The sequence below is a fragment of the Eublepharis macularius genome, chromosome 3 (genome assembly GCF_028583425.1).
Source record: "Eublepharis macularius isolate TG4126 chromosome 3, MPM_Emac_v1.0, whole genome shotgun sequence".
Classification (NCBI taxonomy): domain Eukaryota; kingdom Metazoa; phylum Chordata; class Lepidosauria; order Squamata; family Eublepharidae; genus Eublepharis; species Eublepharis macularius.
Genome location: NC_072792.1, coordinates 128,731,350 through 128,758,839, shown reverse-complemented (window position 1 = coordinate 128,758,839; position 27,490 = coordinate 128,731,350). Strand labels below are relative to the sequence as shown.

Genomic DNA, 27,490 nt, shown 5'->3' with positions numbered 1-27,490 from the left:
AGGAGGGGAAAGAGTATAAAGGTTGACTGGAGAAATAAATTAAGCTGTAAAAGGTTAGACTACTTGCAGAGAAGAGGGCCCAGTGATCAGAAGAGCGGCAAAAGATGAGAATAAGGGGGAGAATTATAGATAGGATAGTTTAGCAAAGGTACTTCATTTTGTTCCCTTTGAAACTTGGAGAGACATAAAGTACAAGATTTGTCATGGCTTTTAATCATATAATTTGAACCAGTAGCTCCTGGATCTTTTTGAATGATGATGAAACCCCCACATAAGATTTAAGATTTAACAATAATCATTAAGTGCCACTTTCTGGAAAAATCCATTGCAGGGGAGGAAGATACAGTCTCTCCAGGTTAATATTGCAGAGAAAAACAAATATTGCTGAAAGTCAGGGATTAGACATGGGCATGATTGGAATTACAGTCTGAAAATTGCCCTGATTTTGGCGTTTGCGCCATTGGGACCGGGCTGATCGGTTCCGTCCACGGCTCCCGGTTCAGCAGTCGGGTGGGGCGCTCTATCGGGTCTCGATCGGATCGATCGGTTTACGTTTGGGATTGCAGCCTGCAGACAGTCTGGCGCCAGCCATCTGTTCCCGAGGGAACGGAGCCCCATGGAAATGGAGCCTGGGGAATGCCAGAGCTGTTTGCCCTCCTTCTGTCGCCCTGGAAATGCGAATGGAAGCCCAGCTTTCCTTGATCAGCAGGGCTTCCTTCCAACCACGGAGCAGCCAGAAAAGCGCGCGCCCGTCTCGTCCGTTTGGGAGAAGAGAGGGGAGGGTGGGGGAAGGGGGTGTTCTTCTGTAGCCATGGGCACTCGAATCTCATCCCTGCAAAGCCTGAGAGGCAGCTCTTACGGCCAAACACAGCCCTCCTGCGTAGCAGACCCAGGCTTTATAAATAGCCATGTGCTGCGCAACAAAGTTTCACTTCTGCTCGCAGGTGGAGTGGGACAGAGGCGAGCTCTCGCTTGCCGCTTTTGGAGAGAGAAAGCGCAAGAGAGAGAGAGAGAGGGAGCTTTAGCTTTGGGCTTCAGCGGATAGGGAATTAGGGAATAGGGAGCTATCTCCTCTGGTTCCAGGGCTGCCGCCTAGCTCTGGGGCCAAGCTCAGTGGGCACCTCGGCTGAGGGCTCAGGTCTGGGGGGGAGTGTTGCAGCTGGGGTTGGGCTCTATTCCTATTCTCTCTCTCTGCTTCCAGGGCTGCCGTCTAGCTCTGGGGCCAAGCTCAGTGGGCACCTCCTTGGCTGAGGGCTCACACAGTATTACACACTCTAGAGCCTGGTCACTCTGGTCTGGGGGAATGTTGGTGGTGGGGCGCCCTCCCACGTCGGCCTTCCCGATTCCCGATTCTGTATCGGAAACGGGACTTGATCGGCGAGGTTTGGGTACCTGGGTTCGCTGCCGCCGCGGAATCACGATCAGCTAAATTGGGATTATTTTTTGGATCGTGCCCATGTCTAACAGGGATGGAACACAACACACAAGCTCAGCTAAGCATGATATAAACTTGGAACTCTTTCTGTAGGCACATATATGTATAGAATATATCAATTCAATATTGCCAAACCAAGCTATGGCTTTTCAAATGCTTTAGTTAATCTAATGCACGGCGTTATCTGTTCTGGTGATTCTTAAAGTTGATTGCATTGAAGATTACCTGTTCTAGCTTGCTTGTACTTTTGGGTTCACAATATGTTATTGTATGACCATTGCATGGGAGTTTGGTTGAGTTGTTCTGAGCTAAAATCCAATTTTCGCTTTTGGTGTAATCTCCACCTAAGCCATATGTATGCACCACAGGAGATTCTTTCGAATTTCCATTGCAGTTGCTTATAATAAAAAAATTAACTTGTTTCTTCAGCAATCTAAATTTAAAATGGGAGCTGGATTGCCTCTCTTTTACCTGTTCAACATTTTCCACTATAATTTTAAATGTGGGCCCGTGTCTGTCCCAGCCTGTGCATGCAATATGATTTTTGCTGTCTACAGTTGAATACCTTTATTTACTATTCTCTCACTTTGCAGCCCAAGGCACCCCAAGGCATTCAACAAAACTAAAACACATGACCATTTAAGGTCATACATCTATAAAACTCTCTCTCTTAATTTGTGCATCTTTAGTGTGTTTGTGTATGTTGAGTCTGAGGGTCTTCTTAAAAGGGCAAGAGAGGTCTGAAAACTCCCAATTAAAGCAAATTAGGGGAAATGAAATGTTCTCTGAGTTGATCCCATGTAAATTCTGTGCACAGAAGCATGTCTTTCCTGCCTCTCCTCCCCTGCTGCAGTCTAAAATGCCCCCTGAAATGCTGCTTCTGGAGGAGGGAGTTGAAGAGCTGCTACAGAAGAAGGGGAATAGGAGAAAACTGCCCCCCCCAATTTGTACGTGTTCTTTTTTGTGGGATCTAACCCTGTATGCCCAAGGTATCAGACAGGTCTAAATGGCTATGCTATGCTAGGGATCATCAGGAAAGTGACTGAAAATAAAACTGACAGTAGAGTATAGTAATGCTCTTATATAATACACTTTTATTTATTTAAAACATTTGTATACCTGACTTTCTCCCAAGCAGCTCATGACACAAGTATAGAACATTATAAAAACAATTGGATCGAAAAACAGATATAAAATACATATAAATCACATTAAAAACCAATCTAAAAATCTCCTATGTCCTATTAGCAGGATATGCCTACGCGGTCCCCAGCGCTCTCCAGAATTAACTCTGTTTTGCAGACTCCCTGAACAGCAAGTAGAATAGAAGCCCCAATCCCGGCTTTTCTGAGAGGCTGTTCCATAAGCAGCTCACATCATTCTCCTCCATTTTATCCTTACCACCCTGTGAGGTAAGTTAGGTTGAAGAGATGTGGCTGGCCCAGGGTGACCCTGCAAGCTTCCATGGCAGAGCAGGGGTTCAAGCCTGGGTCTCCCAGATCCTAGTCTGACATTCCAACAATTATGCTTTTTTGCTCATATCTGGACTTCCCCGTTTGGTATTGGACACTCATCGAATCCCATAGTAGCCATAGACTGTAGCACACTCTCCATTTCTCTGTCTCTCTCCATCCAAACCTTATGTTCCCCTCCTTCCACTAGAGAGGATACCTTGCTCAGACTCCTTCATGCTTGGAATCGATCCCTCAAATAAGTAGGTCATTCCCCTGCTTTGATGTGTTGTATGATTCCTCTTGAATAAATTTTATTTTTGATGTTTATCCTGTTTTGATTCTCCATAAATCACTTTAAGCTTTGCAAACTGGCACTTCGTTCACAGACCCCTATCATCACTTTGTGAGTCACTTCTCAGAACTGGTGGGTTTGCTTGCTTCAGTCAAAATCCACACCAGTCAAGCAAAGGGCCATAGAGAAAATCTAATGAGGGTATGAGTGTGAGTTCCAAAACTGAAACGTGGGTCATATTCTTATAGGTGGTGCCACTGTACCTGATCAGGGACATGCACTGTCATCATGAATTTACTACCTTTTGTATAAGGATTTTGTCATGTTAGTTAATTCTAAGGAGCCTCTTCCTTGCTGTAAATTGCCCCCAAACCTATATTGGGTGTTACATTGGCAGTTTTTGCAGATCTGTATGGATTGGAATACACTCCCAATTCTCAGCCTAAAAAAATGTCCACACATAGTACATGTGTTTCTCAAAGACATCTTAGATATGAGTAGAAAATGCTATAGGAACACAGCCAGTTTTTCCCCAGTGAGATGAAGATCTTTGTTGTCTTCTTTCGTGCTGGAGAATTATTGCTGGCATGGGGTATAACAGGAAATGGGGTAGCTGTGAGCAACCAGTTTCTTCTCCTGCTTTTTCCTTCTTCCCAATACTTCTGTCCATAACTTCTCTCCCCACCCCTACTCTTTTACTCTTCTGTCTTAATTGCCTGTTCAGCTTCTCTCCCACGAAGCACTTCAGCTCATCAGTCACAAGTGAGGGTTGTACTGTGTTGAGGAAGTGGCTTTTATGCTGGTGATGTGCTCTGCTTTCAATCCACTATGCAAGGGAGGACCTGAAGTGGATCCTAGCGGAGGAAGCCATTTATGAGGTCTTAGCACAGCTCTCTCATAAGAGCAATTTCAAAGGCGATGTAATATGACTTCCCCTGTGCTGTGGCTTTCATGTGTCTTCCTGCTGTGGTGAAGGGGGAGGGGAAGGGGCTGAGGGTGGCTTCTGCACCAGCAACAGGAAGATGAAGCATTGAGTTTTGCTTGCTGTTTCGAACTTGAATGTGTATAAATATGAGATTATTGACCATGTTGGGGAGCTTATGCCTGTTGACTGGAGATGAATTGGATTTGCAAGCTATACTCTGTGCTTAAGTAAATACAATAAAACTGAAGAATACGTTGCCTTGAGACTTAACTGATATGTGTGTACCATTTGTACTTGAATGAGGATAAACTAAAGGTAGTCAATGAATTCCCAGTATTGACATTGCTCAACTGAAAATAATTGGTCATGTTAAGCTGCCTTCTATTATGTTATATCGTTGGTATGCTTAAGTAAGTATTGTCTTCTCTGATTGGCAGTGGCCGCAGCTTTTTAACTGGAGATGATGCGTTAGATTCTCAAGCCTTCTGTGTGCAAAGCATGTATCTCACCTAGGGGTGCCAGGTGGCAGCTCAGCATCTCTGGAAGCTTTAGGGGCAGGGAAAGGGGCAACAATGATGTTGGGCTACATGCCAATATCACATGTAGGTAGAGTTACCAGTCCCCTGGTAGGAGTGGGGGATCCCTAGCTTTCACCCTCCACCCCCCTCCACCAGCAGGGGAAAGGCACAGGAACAGGCCTCCTGAGATTGCTCCCGGGGCATTGTGATGATGTCACTTCCCAAGAGTGATGTCATCGTGCTGCCCCAAGAGTGTTCTCATGCTTTGCAACATGCCGATTTGGGCCTCAAACAGGCCAAAACAGGCCGATTTGGGCCTCAAACAGGCCACTGCGAAGCGCACGTGAGCTTCTGTGCCTGCATGATAACATTGCCCAGAAGTGCCATCACTGGAAGTCATGTCATCATGCACACATGAGATACATGGAGAGGGTGAGTGCCAGGTACCCACCATCCTGCTCGGAGGGTGAGGAGATCTGCCTCTACATCTGGGCAAAAACCTGGCGAAGATATCAGCTCATCAACCAATACTCTAGAAACTCTATAGTATCTAGAGTTTGTAGAGCATCAGGTGACACGAGACACCTCGGCATGTGTTTGTCAAGTGTAGGGAGATACAATGTTAGCCAGAAATTATAGCTTTAAAAGACAGAGCCTTCCAAGATTGCTTCTCAGTGGGTTTGTTAATTTCATCTTCACCTCCCTGAAGACTCTGTCAATTTCACCTCTCCAGTCTAAAGCTGTGTGGGATCGCAACCAGAGGGCAAGAAGTAATAGAAATGGGCTGGAGCTGCCTTCCAGAGCCGGTCTTGGACCTGGAGAGGTTATAATGGGCTAAAGTTTCCCTTCTGGCATTTCACAGCCCCTTCACACAGCTCCAGTGTATAGTAATGCCTTTACCCTGCCGCCACCTCTCTTTTAAAACTACCCTTCCTGGGTAACATTGCATCTCCTGTCCTGACACGTGTTCTTCATGTGTCTGATGTCTCATGTAGAGAGACTCATAGGCCAGCATCCAATTGGTAGAAGTCACTATATACACTGGGGGAGGGGGAGAAGTAATCCAGAGCTTGGATGAACAGAAATATTTCAACCTAGACAAATTTTAAAAGGTAGGTGAATTGGAATGTGTTCAGAGGAGGGCAATGAAGATACTGGGGGAAGGGGTCTGAAAACAAGTCCTGAGAGAAAAGGTTGAGGGAATTGGATATGTTTATCTTGAAGAAAGGAAGTCTAAGGGGTGACATATTTATTCCTTTCAACTACTTTAAGACTTAACACATGGAAGAGAACAAAGACTTGTTCTCTGCTATGCCAAAAGGCTAGACTATATCTAATGAACTTAAATTACAGCAGTGGAGATTTTGGTTGAAAGTTAAGAGAAAATTTGTGATGGTAAGAATGGTTCAGCAATAGAACCAGTTACCTAGAGTGAGTGAGCTCTCCCTTGGTGGAGGCCTTCAGGCAGAAACTAGACAGCCATTTTTGAGTATGCAGTGGGTTTCCTGCATTTAGCAAATTGAATAAGTTGGCTATAAGTTGGCTATATAAGTTGGCTTTAACGTCCCTCACATATGGGACAAATAAAAATGCAAATTCGGCAATAAGCTGCGAGGCTTTTGGAGACTATTTTGCGGATAAGATCTTGTCACTCTGCTGGGATCTGTCCACCACGGTTGATGCAGTATGTGTACTGGAGGCCCCTTGGTCGTCCTCAGGGTTGATATTAGATCAATTCAGGCCACTCTTCCAGGAGGAGGTAGGCAGGGTCTTGCATGCTGTGAAACTTACCACATGCCCACTGGACCCGTGCCCATCATGGCTGGTGAAAACTGGCGGTGATGGGATTTGGGCACCATTAGCTGACATCAATAATCTTTCTCTGAGTTCTGGTTTTTTTCCAGACTCACTGAAGGAGGCAGTGGTGTGGCCCTTATTAAAGAAACCATCACTGGATCCTGTTGATCCAGCCAATTACCACCCAGTTTCGAATCTTCCATTCCTGGGTAAGGTAATTGAGAGATCGGTAGCGGAACAGCTGCAGGTGTACCTGGATGATGCCTCTATTCTGGATCCATTCCAGTCCAGCTTCAGGCCTGGCCATGATACAGAGATGGCTCTGGTCGCCCTCACAGATGATCTGCGGCGACACCTGGACCGGGGCAGGGCGGCATTGCTAATACTTTTAGATCTTACAGCAGCATTCGACACAGTTGATCATAATCTTCTGACCCACCGTCTTGCCGATGTGGGGATTCGTGGAACAGCCCTGCAATGGCTGAACTCCTTCCTTCGCAATTGGGGACAGAGGGTGGCACTCGGGGAACAGATGTCCGCTCGCCATTCTTTGGTATGTGGCGTCCCTCAGGGGTGATTCTTTCCCCGATGCTATTTAACATCTATATGCGCCCCCTCGCCTGGTTAGCCCACAGCTTTCGGCTGGGTTGTCACCAGTATGCGGATGACACTCAGCTCTATCTGCTGATGGACGGCCAGTCTGATCTCTCTCTGGATTCCTTGGCCAAGGATCTTGAGGCTGTGATGGCATGGTTACATCAGAGTCGCCTGATATTGAATCCCCTGAAGATGGAGGTTCTGTGTCTGGGTCGCGGGACAATCTAGCTGGGGACCCAGCTCCCAGCCCTTGACAGGGTACAATTAACACCTTTGCTGATGGTGAGGAGCCTGGGTGTGACCTTGGATGCCACACTTTCGATGGAGGCCCAGGTCACGACCGTTGCCAGGTCTGCCTTTTTCATCTTTGACAGGCCAGGCAACTGACACCCTATCTTTTGCCCTGGGACCTGGCCACAGTAATCCATGTAACGGTCACCTCCAGGCTAGACTACTGCAACTCACTCTACGCTGGGCTGCCCTTGGGCCTGACCTGGAAGTTACAGCTGGTCCAGAATGCAGCGGTACGCATCCTTACCAGAACGCCAATCTGAGCGCACATTCATCTCATGCTGTGCCAGCTGCACTGGCTCCCAGTGGAGTTCCAGATCCAGTTCAAGGTGTTAACCTTGGTGTTTAAAGCCCTTCATGGACTGGGACCTGCATACCTGCAGGACCGCCTCTTCCATTACATCCCCTGAAGGGTGTTGCGCTCTGCAGACAAGCAACTCCTGGTGGGCCCCAGCCCGAAGGACATCCGTCTGGCCTCAACCAGGGCCAGGGCTTTTTCTGCCCTGGCCCCAGCCTGGTGGAATGCTCTCCCATTGGAGATCCAAGCCCTGTGAGACCTGTTACAGTTTCGCAGGGCCTGTAGAACAGAGATGTTCCATCAGGCCTTCAGCTGAGTGCCAGCGGGTGTCCTCCTTCTTCCATCTAAGACCACCATTTCTTCTGGGGCTGCCCTAGGCCATCTGCTATGCCTGTATACGGACTCCCAATATTTGTTTAAATAGCCTGCTCCTGGACTATTTTAATGATTTAAAAAAAATTATTATTGATTTTATGTTTTTGTGATTTTAATGTATTTTAATGTTGTTAGCCGCCCTGAGCCCATCTGTGGGGAGGGTGGGGTATAAATCAAATCAAATCAAATCAAATCAATCAATAAATAATAATAAATGTAAGGTCTCTTCCAACTTTAGAATTCTATAACTTGGTGCCAAAAACTCCATAAACTGGATATTTCATAGCTGAAGAGCTACTACACTGAAAACCATGTCTCTAGTGGTTGCCTGTCTTACTTCAGAAGTAGTTTACTTTGCCTAGACATACTCCTTACTTGAAGGGCTGGGGTTGCGAAACCAAAGTCTAATAATAATAATGGCATTGATGAGAACGTACACAGAGGGGTACTCCAAGGGTGGGCTAGTTTTGAAATATGATGCCAAGATTATTATATCTTTCCTTCTAGCACTATAGCCAGTTATGAATCATTAACTTTGATTTGAGTTTTTAAAATTATAGGTTGTGCATGTGTTAATGGATACATCTGCCACAACAGTCAAACAAATTAAGAAGAGTAGGAGCCACTTCTCACACTACACGAAAGCCTTCTGACTTCACATTCCTTTCCATATTCTAGTGCAGGGGTCCCCAAGCTTTTTGAGCCTGCTGGCACTTTTGGAATTCTGACACAGGTGATGGGTGCAACTAGAAAATGGCTGCCACAGGAGGTGGCGTCAACCACAAAATGCCAGAAAAAGAGATTATGCATATCTCTAATAGTAAATCTTTGACATTTCAGGCAGAAGTTCTGTTAACAGGCTGCCTTTTAAAACGAACCTATTGTTTTAAAATATTTTCTGCATACACATAGCTTACTTTCAGTCACTCAGTGAAAGTTCTTTTGCTCTAGTGGGAACTGTTGCCAAAGCAACATTTAAAAAATCAGTTAATCAGATGCCCTGCTGAGCAAAGCTCACATCTGGTCTCATCCACTTTCTTTAAACACTTGGTGGGCATCAGGAAAGGTGTCAGTGGGCACTACATTGAGGACCACTGTTCTAGTGCATTAGAATCATAGGATCATAGAATCATAGAATCATAGAGTTGGAAGGGGCCATACAGACCATCTAGTCCAACCCCCTGCCCAGTGCAGGATCAGCCTAAAGCATCTCTGACAAGTATTCATCCAGCCTCATCTTGAAAACTGCCAGTGAAGGGGAGCTCACCACCTCCCTAGGCAGCTGATTCCACTTTTGAACTACTCTGACTGTGAAAAAGTTTTTCCTAATATCCAGCTGGTACCTTTGTGCATGTAGTTTTAGCCCATTGCTTCGCGTCCTACCCTCTGCTGCCAACTGGAACAGCTCTTTACCCTCCTCCAAATGACAGCCTTTCAAATATTTAAAGAGAGCAATCATGTCCCCCTCAACCTCCTCTTCTCCAAACTAAACATTCCCAAGGCCCTCAGCCTTTCCTCGTAGGGCTCAGTCTCCAGACCCCTGATCATTCTTGTTGCTCTCCTCTGCACCCTCTCGATTTTGTCCACATCCTTTTTGAAGTGAGGCCTCCAGAACTGCACACAATACTCCAGGTGTTGGCCTGACCAAGGCAGTATAGAGAGGGGCTATGACCTCCTGCGATTTCGACGCTACGGCCCCTTTGATACAACCCAGGATTGAATTAGCCTTTTTTGCCACCGCATCACACTGACTGCTCATATTCAGTTTACAGTCCACTCTTACCCCAAGATCCCTTTCACATATACTACTGCCCAGAAGTGTATCCCCCATCCAGTATTTGTGCTTCCCATTTTTGTGGCCCAGATGTAATACTGTGCACTTGTCTTTGTTGAATTGCATCCTATTCACAGCTGCCCACTTCTCCAGAGTATTCAGGTCTTGTTGAATTTTAATTCTATCTTCTTGGGTGTTTGCTACTGCTCCCAATTTGGTATCATCAGCAAATTTAATGAGCAGCCCTTCCACTCCTTCATCCAGATCATTGATAAAAATATTGAAAAGTAGCGGGCCCAAAACCGAGCACTGCGGCACCCCACTGGACACCTCCCTCCAATCTGATGAAATGCCGTTGACCACCACTCTTTGAGTGCAGTCTTCCAACCAGTTCCCTATCCACCGAATTGTCCTATAGTCCACTCCACAGTCTTCCAGTTTGCCCATCAGAATGTCATGGGGGACCTTATCAAAAGCTTTACTGAAATCCAGATAAATCACGTCAACAGAGTTCCCCCGATCCAGTAAGCTGGTCACTCGATCAAAGAAGGAAACCAGGTTGGTCTGGCAAGATCTGTTAGGAATAAAACCATGCTGACTTCCCTGGATCACTGAGTGGTCCTTCAGATGCTTACAGATTGATCCCTTTAAAATCTGTTCTAATATCTTCCCAGCAACAGAAGTCAGACTGACCGGCCTGTAGTTTCCCGGGTCATTCTTCCTCCCTTTCTTAAAGATTGGGATAACATTTGCTCTTCTCCAATCTTGTGGCACATCCCCAGTCCTCCAGGAGGCCTTGAAGATGATGGACAGAGGTTTTGCAAGTTCTCTAGAAATTTCTTTCAGCACTCTTGGGTGCACCCCATCTGGCCCAGGGGATTTGTATTCATCCAGTGCAGCCAGATGCCTCTCCACTACCTCTCTGTCAATGTCAATTAGCCACTCAGGTGTCCTGCCACATTTTCTACTATCTCTAGATGTGCCTGAGTTCTTCAGGGAGAAAACAGAGGCAAAAAAGTCATTAAGCCTGTCTGCTTTTTCTCTGTCCTGCATCAGAGTTTCTCCATCTACTCCCAACAGCGGTCCAATTGCCTCTTTTACCTTGCGTTTGCTTCTCACATATCTGTAGAAGTTTTTCTTATTGTAGCGAGCCCTCCTGGCCAGACCCAGCTCGTACTGAGCTTTGGCCTCTCTGATGGCTGATCTGCAGTACCTAGTAACCCACATATACTCCTCTTTAGAGGTCTGTCCTTCTCTCCATTTCCTGAACATTTCCTTTTTCTCCCTTAGCTTATTCTTGAGCTCTCTGTGCATCCACATCGGTTTCTTGGAGCCCTTACCATGTTTCTGTCTTGCTGGGATAGTGAGGGCTTGAGCTTGCAAAAGCTCGTGTTTGAGAATGGCCCACCCTTCACTCGCTCCTTTCCCTTCCAGCACACTCCCCCACGAAATGACTCTCATCAATCCTCTGAGTTCATCGAAGTTGGCCTTACGAAAATCTAACCTACGAGTCTGGCTATGAACTTTCTTGGCTCCCCACAGCAACTGGAATTCAAGGAGGACATGGTCACTTCCCCCTAAGGTCCCCACCACCTTAATCTCATCTACCAATTCTTCCCTGTTGGTTAATATCAAGTCTAGTATGGCCGAGCCCCTTGTAGCTTCCTCCACCTTTTGAAAAAGGAAGTTATCGGCCAGGCAGGTCAGGAAATTGCGTGATTCATGACGTTTTGCTGAGCCTGTCTCCCAGCACACATCGGGGAAGTTGAAGTCACCCATAATTACAAGGTTCTGATGTCTGGATACTCTGCCAATCTGTTCAAAGAGGGCAGCATCCATTTCTTCTCGCTGGTCAGGTGGTCTGTAGCAGACTCCAACAATAATACCCTTTGTCCTTCCTCCCCTTATTTCTACCCATATACTTTCCACCGGGCTGTCCGCCCCATTCTCCATAACTTCTTGACAATCAAGCCCTCTCCTCACATACAACGCCACTCCACCTTCTCTTCTACACTTCCGGTTTTTCTTGAACAACTCATACCCATCCACTAGCACATTCCAGTCATGGGAATCATCCCACCAAGTCTCAGTAATTCCTACTATATCATAGCCCTCTGTTTGCAATAGAAGCTCAAGCTCTTCTTTCTTATTGCCCATACTTTGGGCATTGGTATATAGACACTTGTAGTCTTGTACCTTTGTTTGACCTGTCCTACCCAGGTGGGTCCCCACTGTGTTCACTTCATCATTGAAGTCGCCATGTTGATTGTCCCCTGCCCCTTGCGACATCAGTTTAAAGCTCTCCTGATGAAGTTCTCCAGGTTCGTTCCAAACGTTTTCTTCCCTGCCCTTGAGAGGTGAAGCCCATCATGTGCTAGAAGGCCTTCTCTAAGAAAACCTATCCCATGGTCCCAGAACCCAAAGCGCTCCTGCCGGCACCACCATCTCAGCCAGCCATTCACCTCAAGTATGGTCCGCTCCCTGCATGCTCCTCTTCCTGTGACTGGAAGGATAGAAGAGAATACCACCTGAGCCCCCAATATCTTCAACTGCCTTCCAAGGGCTTCATAATCCTCTTTAATTCTTGCAACAGTATTAGAAGCTGTGTCGTTCGTTCCCACATGAATCAGCACAAACGGGTACTTATCAGCAGGCTTGATGAGTTTTGGCAGCTGGTCGGTAATATCCTGAATTCTGACTCCCGACAAGCAACACGTCTCTCGGAATAGGGGATCTGGCCCAGGGACATGGCGTTCCATACCCCTGAGCAAGGAGTCCCCGACGACTACCACCTTCCGTTTTTTTCCACTTCCATGTGGCCCCATGTCTTCTGCACTCCCTCTTCCAGATCTTTGCGGTTCTCCTTCCACTGTCACCTCTGTCACCATCTCTAGCACTTCAAAGCGATTCTTGAGCTCAAGTGGACCAGTCTTGATTATTTTCACTTCAGAGAGCACACACCATGCCGTGCAGTCCTCTGAATACTTAGGTGCTTGAGAAAATGCTGAGGGATGGAAAAGGTAGAGTTGCCATACATTCATATTTTCTCAAATCTTAGAACCGCAGGAGCAAAAGAGGGCTGGGCAGATATTGCTACACTTGCAAAAGAAAGTGTGTGTAGTACACAGGGCTTTTTTTCTGGGAAAAGAGGTGGTGGAACTTAGTGAGTTGCCAGCACAGGGGGCAACTCTTGGCACGAGGTGGTGCCCCTGGTACCACATGTGCGTGTGCAAAGTGCACGCATGCTCCCAGGGCCAATGATGTCACTTGGGGTAAGCTGGAACCGGGGGGGGGGTCTTTAAAAGTTTAAATCTCCCTTGGTGAAAATGGCCACATGGCTGGTGGCCCCAGTGTGGAGGGCAATCTCAACTCCCCTCTGTCTGGAGATCAGGGGGCGGGGCCACCAGCCATGTGACCATTTTCAAGTGGTTCCAGAACTCCATTCCACCACGTTTCAGCTGAAAAAAAGCCCTGATTGTACATATTGTGCCCTCTCGGGAACTTGCATGGAATATAGAAATCCTAAGCAGGGCTTCTCAGAATCATATTCAAGTCTACTCAATGAGGCTTACTCCCAGGAAAGTAGCTTTAGTATTGCACTGTCAATGTAAGTGATTTCTTCCATTTATACCTCTTATTTTCCATACATAAATTCTGGGTAATGTTAGTAACTTTTCTGCCAGAAATATTATTGATATCAATTGCTGGCTTAGCTCACTTCAGTAAGGAGAACATTCATAAAGAAGTCTCATATACAAATTAAAAACCCAGTTAAACTAAAGCAAGTTTAGCTTTAAAGTCACAACTCATTAAATTCATTTAAAGTCACTCCTCAAAAGAATATTTAGGGTTGTACTACACAGTACATATTTCCTAACAGAATGGATTATCTATTCAGAAATAGTATTTGTCACATGTGGAGACTGGAGACTGAAACATAAAGTATACATGTATACTAGGTTTTGAATGCTAGAAAGCTGCAATTAAAACTGCCCAGAGCATACAAATTAAATGAAATATGCTCATCTGTGTTTGGTACATGTGGCAGTTTTCAGGTTTAGAGATGTGAAAGCCTGGAAACCCCCCCTCCCTATTTTTTCCTGAAGGCTTCCCCCACCCCCAAAAGCAATTTTGTTTTCTGTGGCTTCAAAATTTCTGGAATTTTACATCTCTCTTCAGATTTTACATTATTCTTATAGCAAAGTACTGCCCTTGTAAGAGAAGCATATAACAAGCACTTGAATGCTTCCATGCTCAGATATGAAGAGTTGGCCTTTTCACATTAAACAAAATGTGGTTCTGTTCATTGTTTTATCTTAAAGGATGTAAAGGCTTAGCTGGATAACTGCAAAGTGTTTTGAACAGATTATTAAATGAAGGGCCCTATGGTGAAGAATTTAGCTGGAGAAGGATTTTAGTTTTTGTAACCCTTTAATAGCTGTCTTTTGAACCAGGCTTCCAGACGTCTAAGTAGTTACATTTTCCTCAGGGAAGGTGGACAAGTTACTGGGAAGGTCAGTATATGAGAAGATGCAGCTACTCCTGCTAATAAACCACCAACTAGAAACAGCTTTTGGTCTATGTTTTGTTATACTGTGGCTGTGGCCACACTTCTTATTCTCTGGATGAGAAGGCAACTGATATGGTGAAATGATACTACGTACTCTTCATCACCTGGTTGAACACCAAGGAAATTAATATAAGAGGGAAGAGTTGTTTGCAACCTTTTCCCAATGCGCTGCCCTCATACTTCCTGGTAGGGCTGCCAGTTTCCTGCTAGGGGTAGGGGATCCTCTGCCCTCAGCTCCCATTTTCTGCCACTGCTCAGCTGTACAGCAGGAGAAAATACTCAGGGGAAAGTGGGGGTGGGGCATGATAGACATCCCTGGTGTAATGATGTTGCTTCCAGTGTGACCTGGAAATGACATCCTCAGTCTGGGTGAGTCTAGCACTCACCCAATCCTCTATGGTTAAAAAATAGAATTTTGAGTGAATGGTAGAGCATCAACCTTGCATGATGCCATCACTTCTGGCTTGTACTGGAAGTGATGTCATCGCACTGGTGACCATGATCCCCCCCTGTAAAATGGTAGCCTTCCCCCCCGCCCCATCTTCTGTCAGTTACCAGGCTGTGCCTGACAACCCTACTTCCTGGGTTGGTGCCCCTGATCTTTTTTCTGTTTGACACTAATCTAATTTTACATATGCACATATCGTGTCTTACTTGCTGAATCGAACTGACCAGCCATATTTTGTGACCTGCTGTACATTTTACAAGCTCATCCCAGCTAGCTGTCCAGACAGGCAACAAAGCTAGGAGACTCATCATCCCTGGTTGGCAGAGTTTGGCCTGGTGTTATAGGTTACTCAGGCCAGCTCTGGTGGGCATTCTCCTGCCACTGGCCCTCGCACCCATCCTTGCCTTTGAGGCCAGCAGGAGAACTGTGGAGTGGAATAATGTTGCATTATGTGGCAAAAACTCAGATGTGACAGCATATCAGCCAGTGCTCTGGAAACTCTAGAATCGCATCTCAACATGATGTCAACATGTAGTGCAACATCACATTGGCTCCTTGCCCTGCCTCCAAAGCTCTCAGCAGTGTCAGGTAGTCTGGCATCCCTACCTGATCTATATATGTTGGCACCAAACCATTTTATGTATGGATATAAATGACTTTAGACTGGAGTTACCCTACATAAGTTTAGCAGTATAATTTAGGCTCCATATACCACTCCCTATGTCCAGAGTGGTTTCTTGAATTGTTGAAAAATTTGCAGGCTTTAGAGGAATAGAAACAAGAGGAAGTGATGCCATGGTTATGGTACATATTTAATTGTATTAAAGAATTTAGTACTCCAACATCCTTGTTCTGTTCAAGTACAATAAATGTATGTGCACAATCTATGCACTGTGTGCACATGATTTTTCTTTAATTCTTACATTACTTTCAACTTGTGTGTGGTTGAATGTGAAAACACATTAATCTTGGTCTCTGGCTTCATTTTTCAGACAAATGTGTAAAGACTCACTCTTACAAAGCTGTATGCATGTACATGCAGGATGTATGTACAAGGTTAGTCTGAACCTAGGATGGTTTCTCTTCTGTATTAGATGGGTTTTCTGAGTTAATTTTTTTAAAACCTTATGTATTTATGCATATTCGTATTCACCCTACACCTTAACTGTTGTGTGGATAGAGAAGGAATGGCCAGTGTGACTGCCTTGCGGGGATTTTTTACCAATGCTGAAGTATTTTTCAGGAAACAAATCAATGGGCTTAGACTAGAGTGACTCTGCATAGGATTGCACTGTAAGTCCCTTAAAATAAAATAAACTGGGCTGGGGAAGCTAGCAGTAATGGATAAAAAAGGAAATTGAAAGTTCTCCACCTATGTCTACAGGGATTATTCCATAAAGAACTCTGAAGAACTTCTTATACATGGAAGAAGTTTATGATATTTCATTCATAAACTGTCCTTTCAGAGTACAAATGGGTCGGACTGCTAACAGCATGTATACTGCAATGCTGTGTATGTAGTTTGTTCTTGCACGGTCTTCAGACTATTGATATTTTCTGTCATTCATAGGCTGCCATACAAGGCCCATTCATTGCTGCTTATGCTGGTTTCTCAACCATTTTAGTGTTCTTTAGCAGAAATAAGACCTGATGTGATGTGTGAAACGAGCAATAATTAAGTAAGGAGAAACTAATCAGCCCTTAATTGTACAGTTATTTTGGAAAGAAATTGTGCATTGCAACAAAGGACATGGGCAGCCATTTTACTTTCTGAATACCTTTGCATGGATGGAACCCTTTCAGAAAAGTTAACATTCTAGTAATTGACTTTTTGGAAGTCGCAGGACTGAATTCACCACAATCCCTGTTTCCCTTTTCTTGCCAAACAGCTATGGTAGGGTTTTAGCATTTTATTTATTTATTTACTTGAAATATTTGCCATCTGTTCCATCAGTGTACCAGTCCTGGAGTTTGCAATATTTTTTTTAAAGCACAAAGCTAAAAGCCAAATAACAACGGTACAAAATAGTTGACTAAAAGTGAAGAACATCCATATAAAATAGAGTTCTAGATACACTTTCCACTTACTGAGCAGTAAATAACAATGACATAAGCAGAACTTGCTTCTAAGTAAACATGCATATGATTATGCCGTTCAGAACTTGCACTGTTGTTTTTTGCCATAATTTTGATCATTGGTATAAACACGTATATTTTTGTATTCTTCCCAAGGAACTTAGGCAGTTGCTGAAAACATAACAATTGTTGCTATAAATGATATGGATATAAATTTGGGCTTATTCATGCTGCCTCTTGCATGGGTCCAGAGTTCTGGAGTAAATCAAGCTCAGCCCATCAACAAACTGCAGTAAACTCAGTGCAGATTTTAAGATGTAAAATTTATGCTCACCTAACTAACTGACTAGTGGAATGCTTAGAATTAGAATGCTGATAACTTTGGGATATGGACCACAGCAATACAGCTGTGGTTGATTGGTGTCTGTGCATGTGGACTGGGCTGTTAAAATGGCCTAGGAGTAAGCTGAGCAGAATGACCCTGGCAGGTGCTGCTTGGTTCTGACTCAGTCAGTGATTAGGTTTGCTTACTGTTTTAGATGCTCTTGCATCTTCCATATCCCTGACCTAGATGGTGCAGGTTGGACCGATCTTGTCAGACTTTAAAAGCTAAGCAGGGTCAGTCCTGGTTAGTACTTGGAATGGGGGACCACCAAGGAAGTCCAGGGTCACTATGCAGAGACAGGCAAGGGCAAGCCACTTCTTAACATCTCTTGCCTTGAAAACCTCATGAGGCGGTTGCCATAAATCAGCTGCAACTTGACGGCACCTTACACACAAACCTCCTCCCTTTAATAGAAGTGTTATCTGCAGCCACTGGCAAATGATAATGCTTATCTCCATGCTGGGAGAAGATAATCTGGTGATTTCTGCAGGTTAAGCCGTGATTAAGAGCATAGGAGGCAGTCAGGCAAGCCTCTGTCTGGCCAGTTGTCAAGCCTACCGGTGATAATGTCCACTGCCTTTCCCAACTCCACTGCTAGAAAGCCTCCTGTCAGATTTTGCTCATTGAGGCATTTTCTTTAATCAGTGTGTAAACAGTTGCCTCATGCAGGGTAGCTGCTTTTGTTGCTCTGACCAACAAACATCTGCTTGTCACATTTTGCTGCATGGAGGATATCACGAAGTAACAATAATGCCTCAGTACACATGCACAGTATCTTTGGCTAGTGGTAATGGTCACTTCACATGGCAGGTGAATGGGCATATAATGACAGCATCTACAATAGGAGAGATTGAGCGTATTCCACTTTTCCTAATTCTTGAGATATTTTGGAGTATGGCAGATTTTTCATGATAGGTTGTATTCTTGAAAATATCATATTGCACAGTCTCTAAACCTCTTTCTCCTAACTTGTGGGGTAGATAAATATAATTCCAGTTGTGGGAAATAGTAAGGAAAGAGTTTCAGTTGCTGCTACAGAATGTGTTCTATTGTAAATGAGTGCCAAGAGGCAAAATCTGATAGGTTGTTTTTTATAACACCAGGTTTATTTTGGGTTGCCAGTGGCCAGTGGTTGCCAACCCTACAGGAAATTGAAAGGACCAATCCACCCTCGGGTTTGTGTGGAATGGCATTTGTGTTGGCAATTTCTGTGAACTTAAGAGAGTTTCAGGAAAACCTTTTGTCTGTACTTCTTGTAATACCAGGAACTGAAAACAGCTGGCTTTTTCTTTCTCCCCAAGTATGACTGAATGTTGTTAATGAAACTACAAACCTGGTCAAGAAATAAGTAAATTAAGAATGGCTGTGGTGCCTTATGAGTAGTTCATGTCTTTCCCATGACTTTCAGAAATACATGTATCTACCTGCTGTTGGCCTTCTTTGAAAATCAGAGAGGTTGGTTGGGAAGAAACCTCTCTTGCTTCTGTTTTTGTATGCCAGCAGAAATGCGCACACATTAACCTACATCTATTTCCCCTACCTGCTTTACTTGGATAACAAGTAAAGCTTCTTACTGTTCCTTTTTCAGCACATTGTAGCAAAAATTGTGGTTATACAAGACTACGGGAGAAAGCTGTACATGGTACTTCCCTTTTGAATCCCTTACTTTTCCCCCTTACATGTACAAGTGTTCATAAACCACCTAAAATTGAGGTCTTAATATTTGGCTGCAACAAGACCACACAAAAATGACAACAGAAAAACTTTCTAGGAGACTGAAGATTGCACTTAATTGGCATCAAATGGAATCCTGGTACTGAAATAGAGCACAGGAAATCTTCTGGTCAAGAGGGAGTTTTTGCACTCAGCTACAAATTGAGGAGGCTGCAGATGCTCAGAGTACCCCACACCATGAGTAGCAAGCAATTTATGCTGATGTCAGGAACAGAGATCCATTTAACACTGGCTGGCTGTGAGCTTAGAGGACGATATTTTGGGCAAGGGTTCAAATTGTCCTTCCTCTTCAATTCCTTGCAGACTCCTTGCTTGTCATGTCTAATAGTTCTTGATATTCCATGAACTTTTCTTATCCCCTTTTAAAAGCCATATATTACCCTTCCTACTAGGGCTGAAAGTGTTTATTGATCTCCCCAACCACTAATTGAGGTTAAAAATGTGTAAGCTGCATTTTGATGTAAACCATCTAAGTATATCTCTTGGTTCCACTGATAACCAGGCAGGATAGAATTAAGTGTGCTTTGTAGCCTATGTGTTTTAAGTTAAGTTTTATTGTTGGAAAAGTTATAACTACAGTATTTAGTTGAAATAAATTCTTAATTAAATATCTGTAAAATGTCAGCTAACCATAATACTGTGATAGTTTAAGCCATTACTTTTAATTACATAATTAAATGGCTAAAAGCAAGATAAACTTCTAATAGGCTGTGAATTTCTACTGCTGGGGGTAGCATTTAAAATTTTGACAGAAAGACTGGACATGTAGCAAGATCCAAATACCTATTTTTGTATATATTTAAGGTTAATTGGAAACAGTAGTTTGATACCTTAAAATAACTTTAATACTTTTATCTACAAGTATGAGCCTTTTGATGAAGAAATTTTGTGCCTTTGAGATGCGTACTCAGTACTCAATACACAGACTCATTGAACTGTTTATAACAATAGGTGTGGTGGATCTAGAAGAACTAAACAGTTGGCCATGGCTCAGTGGTAGATCATCTGCTTTGTATGCAGAAGATCCTAAGTTCAATTCCAGTTAATGGATCTCATGTAGCAGGTGTTGAGAAAGATCTTTCCCTTCCTACGAACTCAGTAGAAGGCAGCTTCATATGTTCACAGAGTTAGTCTCCTGTGCAGGGTTTTTTTTGAGGGGGAACACTCCGTAATGGCATGCCGGCAGCTCTAGAATCTGCCCACGTGATTCCTTCCTTCTTCAGCCCCGCGGGTTCTGCAGAGGAGGTTTTGCTGCTTTGAGTTCATTCTGCTTTTTTTCATTCCTCGGTGTGTGTATGTGTATGTGTGTGAGAGAGAGAGAGCTGGGGCCCGGCATGGGCTCTGCAGAGGAGGCTTAGCTGCTTTGAGTTCATTCTGCTTTCTTTTCATTCCTCTATGCGAGAGAGAGCCCGCAAGTGCAAGCAGAGCTGCTGAGGCTGGCTCTCCAGAGGAGGTTATGCTGCTTTGAGTTCATTTTAAACTAAGTATAGATCTAATGCAGCTAAAGTTGAGTATCTAATTTTGATTTGATCCAGTAAAGCAAAACCCTCCTTGAAAATTTGAAAATTCAATATTCATTAGATTAGGAATTTCAGACTCTGCGGAATTTTGAGAAAGAATTTTGGAATTTTTTTTCTATGGTGGCAGAGGGAATCTGTTAGAATTTAGATTTGTGAGATGGGTTTTGGATTTTTAGAGGCCCCCTCCTTGCATATTTTAAAATATGATTCCAAAGAAATGAAATGTTTGGGAAAGGGAATGGAAGATTTCACTTTTTGTAGAGGATACAGAAAGGAAAAAACCCTTTCTCATAGTAGTGTAATTTTCCAAGCATGCTAACATTTATCTCATTGTAATGCATTGTGCTGGGTTCCGGGAAGCGGCATCACTTTTGGGAAGTGGCGTCACTTCTGGAAGTGACGTTATCATGCATTTCCGGGAGCGTGCACACACTTTGCATGCACACATGTGACAATAGAGAGTTCTACCACTTCTTTTCCCAGAAAAAAGCCCTGCTCCTGTGGAATAGTCACATGGGGTCTGACAGACTAATCCATTGCACTCTTTAAAAGCTGAACTTTATTCTACATGAAGAAGGCTGCTGTGGTACTTTTCAGTCATCCTTATTTATTTTGAACATTTTTATCCTATGTTTCCAATTGCTTGAAAATAGTCTATGTATTAAACTGTAAATACTATAACATGGAATTATCACATCATCATCCTCATGTTATTACAGTTCACCAGATGACTGGGCTGGAGTTTTTTTTTGTCTCTCATCAACTCAGATTTTAACCATGAATCCAGGAGTCAGTGAGGTATTGCCTTATTATGCAGCATGTTCCAAGTAGTGTGGCTATTTGCAACTCTCTCTCCAGTTGTTATCCTGCCTATGCCGATATTGCTGACATGTTTAGTTGCTATTGTTGTCATCCTCCTCATATGTTGTCACAGTCTGCTAGATGTTTGGTCTGGAATTTTTGGTCTCTCACCAACTCAGATTTTATTCAAGAATCTAGGAGTCAGTTAGGGTATGTGGCATGTTTGAAGTACTATGGCTGTTCTCAACTCTCTGGTTGTTATCCTTTCTATGCTGAAATCATTAAGATGTTTAGTTAGTCTTTTTAGAATTGCATCTAGTTCTCTGATCACTACTGGAAAAAACATTATGTGTTCTTCTTCTTATTATTTTCCAGATGCTAGTGTGCTGGGGCTGGCAGATCCAAAATTATGCTATCTTCTCGATGGGATCCTCTTCATTTATGCTATAATTATTACAGCCTTATTTGTAAAAGAGAAGGTAAGTCTTGCCTCTTTAAAATTGAGAGTTTCTTGTTCTTGTATGTACAGGAAATATTTGTAGTAGCCATCCCTTCAGTTGCATACTCACTTTGACACACACACACACACCGCCTTTCCCAACAGAATACAGACAGGAACTTGTTGGGTCTGTTGGGTAGGAAGTGGTGGTCATCTAGCTTAATTCAAGAAAACCTGTTCCTGCCTACCTTGCAATTAATGTTAGCCAGAACTTTCCATATTCAAATTGACTGCAGCTGATTACTTAATAGTGGGGGAAGCTGAGCCAATCTGAGATTGTTGCTTTTTTAAAATAAGCCACCTTCATTTTCAGCAAGAAAGGCAGTCTATTTAATTATTTATTATTATTATTTCAATTTATAAACTGCCTATGCTCAGGGGCTCTGGGCAGTGAACAACAATTAAAAACAGTAAAAACAAGAAAAGCTTTTGTGCTACATTCTTACATTCCCATCTTGATTTTGAAGCAAGTCTGCCTTTGAGAAACAACAACAGGGATCTACCTGAGTTTGGTCAGTCAAAAAAGAGACTCCATTTCCCTCACCAAACGTGGTCCAAACAATCGTTCATTATCAGTATCCAAATATAAAAGATGTAAAGATCAAAAAAAGCCTGCTGATGTGGGCAAGTTGGTGACAGGATAGAATCTTCCTCACTACTTCCAACACAGAATTTTTCTCAGTCTTCAGTTTATTAGATGAGCAAATTACTACCACCGGGTGAGAGTGGTAGAGATTCTGCCTTCTAATACCTAACTTTATTTGAAGAACCTGAGAATCATGAATAGTTGCTGTCAATGTTTAAATTCACTTTCAGGGCTTCCATGTGGTTTTCTACTTTGAGGTAGAAAGAAAGGACTAGGAGTGTGCAATTCGGTAATCAGATTACCGAAAAACACCCCGAAACATACCTGTTTCGGTTTGTTTCGGTATTAACTAAACGTTTCATGATTACCGAAATGTTTCGGTAATACCGAAACGTCGATTACCGAAACGTTTCGGTATGTTTCAGTATTTCGGCTTGTTTCGGTAATGCATTTCTTTTTTTTTTTTTGAAAATTTTTTTATTGGGTTAGTATCAATTATTTTCACATTACAATCAATTCTCCCATTTACCAATTTCTAACCCCCCTTTCCCCCCCTTTTTATTGACTTCCAACAGTTTTCCAGCCCTTTGTCCCTTTTCCCTTACTCTTTATATATTCCTCTATCTAATCAAATATGTATTCTCCTTTTATTCTAAGCAATACTTCTTTGACTATTTTTAATACTCTGTACCCATAATAGATAAACAATTTATCCCACAATTCCGTTTTCAAATATTTCTGAATAACATAAACTATATAAACTATATAAGCCATACAATCATATATATCAACCAACTTAACTTATACTCTATATATTATTCATTCTATTTTCTTCTTTCTGTTTTAATTATATTAGTTTACGTTAATATTTTATATTTCGGTAATGCATTTCAATGGGAAAAAGCCTCCCCCAGGCTTCCCTGAAGCCTGGGGGAGGCATTTTCCCACCTAATCAAGCCAAACTTGGTGGGAACCTTCCTCTAACTCCTCTATAACAACTCCCCAAGTTTCAGACAGATTGGACTTTGGGGGGCCATGTTACGGCCCCCCAAACCAGGTCCCCCTATCCTCGCCTAAAAAGGGAAAGGTTTTCGCTTGCTGCTGCTAATCTCCTATTTTGTGCTTGCTGCTGCTGATCTTCATTATTTCCTATGGGGGGAAAATGAAGAGGCAGGCTTGTCTTGCCAGGGGTGGCATTTTGCCTCAGGGGCCCTTCTCCCACCTTTCCTCCCACCCCCCACCAAGGCTCAGCCTGCTCCCACTTGGGGGGGCCTCCCAAAGTAGATGCTCCCCCCCCTTTCTCCACTATTTCCAGCTGAGAAATAACAGAGGCTTGTCTTGCCAGGGGTGGCATTTTGCATGCAAAATGCCCCCAACCCTCAGGGGCCCTTCTCCCACCTTTCCTCCCATCCCCCACCAAGGCTCAGCCAGCTCCCACTTGGGGGGCCTCCCAAAGTAGGTGCTCCCCCCCTTTCTCCACTATTTCCAGCTGGGAAATAACAGAGGCTTGTCTTGCCAGGGGTGGCATTTTGCATGCAAAATGCCCTCAACCCTCAGGGGCCCTTCTCCTACCTTTCCTCCCACCCCCCAGCGAGGCTCAGCCAGCTCCCACTTGGGGAGGGGCATTTCATGGCCTCCCAAAGTAGGTGCTCTCAGCCCCCATAGTCCACCCCCTACAGAACCAACTGCACAACAAAGAATAAAACACGAACAACACAAAATAAAGTTTTTAAAAAAATATTTTCTCACTTTCAAAGTACAAATAGGCAAAACATTATGACACATTACACCAGCAGTCCCCCACACAGAAAAATAACACAATTCACTTAACATCAGAGAATCACAAAAACACAATTCCTGTCAAAAACACTTTATTTCTTGAACAGCTTTAGGTTACACAGCAGGGGGGCACACCAAAGGGCATGGCAGCAGTATCTTACACAAAAATAACACAACTCACTTCACATTAAAGAATAACCCAAAAAAATTGCTGTCAAAAGCACTGTATTTCTTTAACTGCTTTAGGTTACACAGTAGGAAGGCACAACAGGGCGTAAAAGCAGTCTACTACACAAAAATAACACAACTCACTTCACATCAGAGAATCACCCAAACACAATTGCTGTCAAAAACGGTGAAGTGGGTTGTATTATTTTGTGTAGTACACTGCTTTCATGCCCTGTTGTGCCCTCCTACTGTGTAACCTAAAGCTGTTCAAGAAATAAAGTGTTTTGGACAGGAATTGTGTTTTTGTGATTCTCTGATGTTAAGTGAGTTGTGTTATATTTCTGTGTGGGGGACTGCTGGTGTAATGTGTCATAATGCTTTGCCTACTTGTACTTTGAAAGTGAGAAAATACTTTTAAAAAAAACTTTATTCTGTGTTGTTTGTGTTTTATTCTTTGTTGTGCAGTTGGTTCCCATCATAGGGAACAATGGGGCTGGCTGGCCAGCCATCTCTGTAGGTGGTGGGGGAATTTGAGGGAGGGTGTCTGTGGTTCAGGTGCTCTTTCACAGGGCTGAGCCTTGGTGGGGGGTGGGAGGAAAGGTGGGAGAAGGGCCCCTGAGGGTTGGGGGCATTTTGCATGCAAAATGCCACCCCTGGCAAGACAAGCCTGCCTCTTCCTTTTTTTCCCCATAGGAAATAATGAAGATCAGCAGCAGCAAGCACAAAATAGGAGATTAGCAGCAGCAAGCGAAAACCTTTCCCTTTTTAGGCGAGGATAGGGGGACCTGGTTTGGGAGGCCATAACATGGCCCCCCAAAGTCCAATCTGTCTGAAACTTGGGGAGTTGTTAGAGAGGAGTTAAGAGGAAGGTCTTCACCAAGTTTGGCTTGATTAGGTGGGAAAATGCCTCCCCCAGGCTTCAGGGAGTGTATGCAAGTGGTTCACCCTCCTGGCAAGACACTCAGTTTTAAGATCAGTTTCTTTTATCTGCATGTAGGATTGATAATGGCACACAGCCCCCTTTCTAGCTTATTTTTACCAGCATCCACTTATACTTGTTTCTTCCACACTTCCTTCTGTTGCATTTAATGCCACTGAGAAAAGAGGTCAATTTTATTGCCACAAAGAATGAAAATTATAATTTAGCCAAGGAAAAAAGCAGGACACAGAACTAGTATAACAAAAAAGCAACCTCTTGTTTGCTGGCTTAAAAATCTCCCCTGTACTTCAGAAGGGCTGAATCTAAGAGCATTTCTATCGGCTGAAAGTGAAGAGTAATACTTCACATCACACTTTTTGCCACAATAAGCTGCTGCTTATGTAGCCAAATATTAAATTTGTGTGTAGATCACCATTTGTGATTATGATGCACATATGCATTTCATTGCATGCACACACACCGCTACATTCACCTAAATAATCGGTCTTAAAAACCAATGAAGAAGGTGTGCAGTGTGCCAGGTGCTTGTAGAGAGTCCCACCTTAGCCTCAGTAAAATTTGGCAAGTCTAATGACACCTCTGCATTCCACTGACCACCCAACTCATGAAAAACTGTGTTTCACTTCAGATGGCTTGGAATGGTCAAGGGAAGAGGCACATCTTGATGAATCCTTAAAAGAATTATAAAACTCCTGTTGCTCCTGGATGCCTCCCTGTCGATGGAGGCCCAGGTCACGGCGGTTGCCAAGTTTGCATTTTTCCATCTCCGTCCGATCAGGCAACTTGCCCCCTACCTGATGCCCCAGGACCTGGCTACAGTGACCCATGCAACGGTCACCTCCAGGCTAGATTACTGTAACTCACTCTATGCTGGGCTACCCCTGGGCCTGATCTGGAAACTACAACTGGTCCAGAATGCAGCTGCGCGGGTCCTGACCAGTATATCCTACCAGTCACATATCACACCTGTCCTGCGCCAGCTGCACTGGCTTCCTGTTGAATTCTGAATCAGGTTCAAGGTGTTGGTTCTTACCTTTAAAGCCCTGAGCAGGTTGGGACCAGCATATCTTTGGGACCGCCTGTCCCTATATGTTCCCCAGAGACTGCTTCAATCAGCGGATAAATGTTTACTGGTGTTACTGGCAGCTGTTTTTGCACTTGATGGCACTAAAATTGTGCAGATGTTTTAACACCTGGAAGTAAATAGTAATATGCCTGGCACTCTACTCAACCATTGGACCAGTGGTGAGCATGTAAGACCTTCAGAACCTGCTGTGAACATTTGAGGTGTGTACTGATTAAATTTCCATTTCAGTTCTGGGGCTTCTGAACAAACTCTTTTCTGTTATTGGTTTGTTCCGGGTGGGCTGGTGCCAGTTTGAATCAAATTGGCTTGGGTTTTTTTTCATTATCATGTGTTTCAGCCTGTTGTGCACACGCAAGGCAGGTGTTGGCCATGCACGTGAACAGGCACACTGTTATTTTCAAGGGAAGCTGGGGAAACAAGGCTCTAGGGCAGCTGTTTTTGCACTTGATGGCACTAAAATTGCACAGAACACAGTCCCCCCTCCAAATCATTGACCCACTGGTTGAGCACACACAAGACAGTGGGGTTCAGCATTTACAAACTCTGAACAATACTTGGGGAAATGCATCTAGGAGATTGTTGGGCAAATGCGTACATACACACTGTTCTTTTTGGGAGTGAGGTCGGGAAATGAGGCTTTATTCACATTTAACCTAAAATTGCAAATTTGTTGCCAACCATTAGTCCCTAGTCCAAAACCCCATTGATCCAATGAGTTTCTGCTCAAACACAAAACATGAACATACAACACTGGAACCAAAGTAGGCAAGTGTCAGCAGGCACCCACAATGACAGGAAACTGACCGGTGGGAGAGTTCCATTGCCAAACAGTGAGATTTTTTATTAAAATCCTGCTTTGTGATAGTGGATCTGACTGAACTCCATCCTTAGCCCTGATCTTTGAACTCTGCAACTGAAAAGCCCAGAAGGACATTGCAGAGCATGTCCTAGGCTTCAGAATTAAAAGCGAAGTGTTCCCGATAAAGGCCTTCATCTCAGCATCAGATTTCTTGTCACAGTGGATCTGCTGTCACAGTGGAGAGACCTGTTGGAACTATGACTGGCACTTCACTCAATACCTTCTGCATCTGAGCACCTGTTGTTCTTTGAAAGTTACTGTGTTTTTGACCTGAGTAAATCA

General features: G+C 43.8%; 1 protein-coding gene across 1 annotated transcript in view; it reads left to right on the top strand.

The window, feature by feature from the left end:
* Positions 1–27,490, top strand: part of CD247 (CD247 molecule) — a 68,062-nt gene that overhangs the window by 30,999 nt on the left and 9,573 nt on the right. Inside the window, exon 2 of the mRNA XM_054974199.1 lies at positions 21,666–21,769. Coding sequence (XP_054830174.1) covers positions 21,666–21,769 — 104 coding nt within the window. The remainder of the gene's footprint in view (positions 1–21,665; positions 21,770–27,490) is intronic.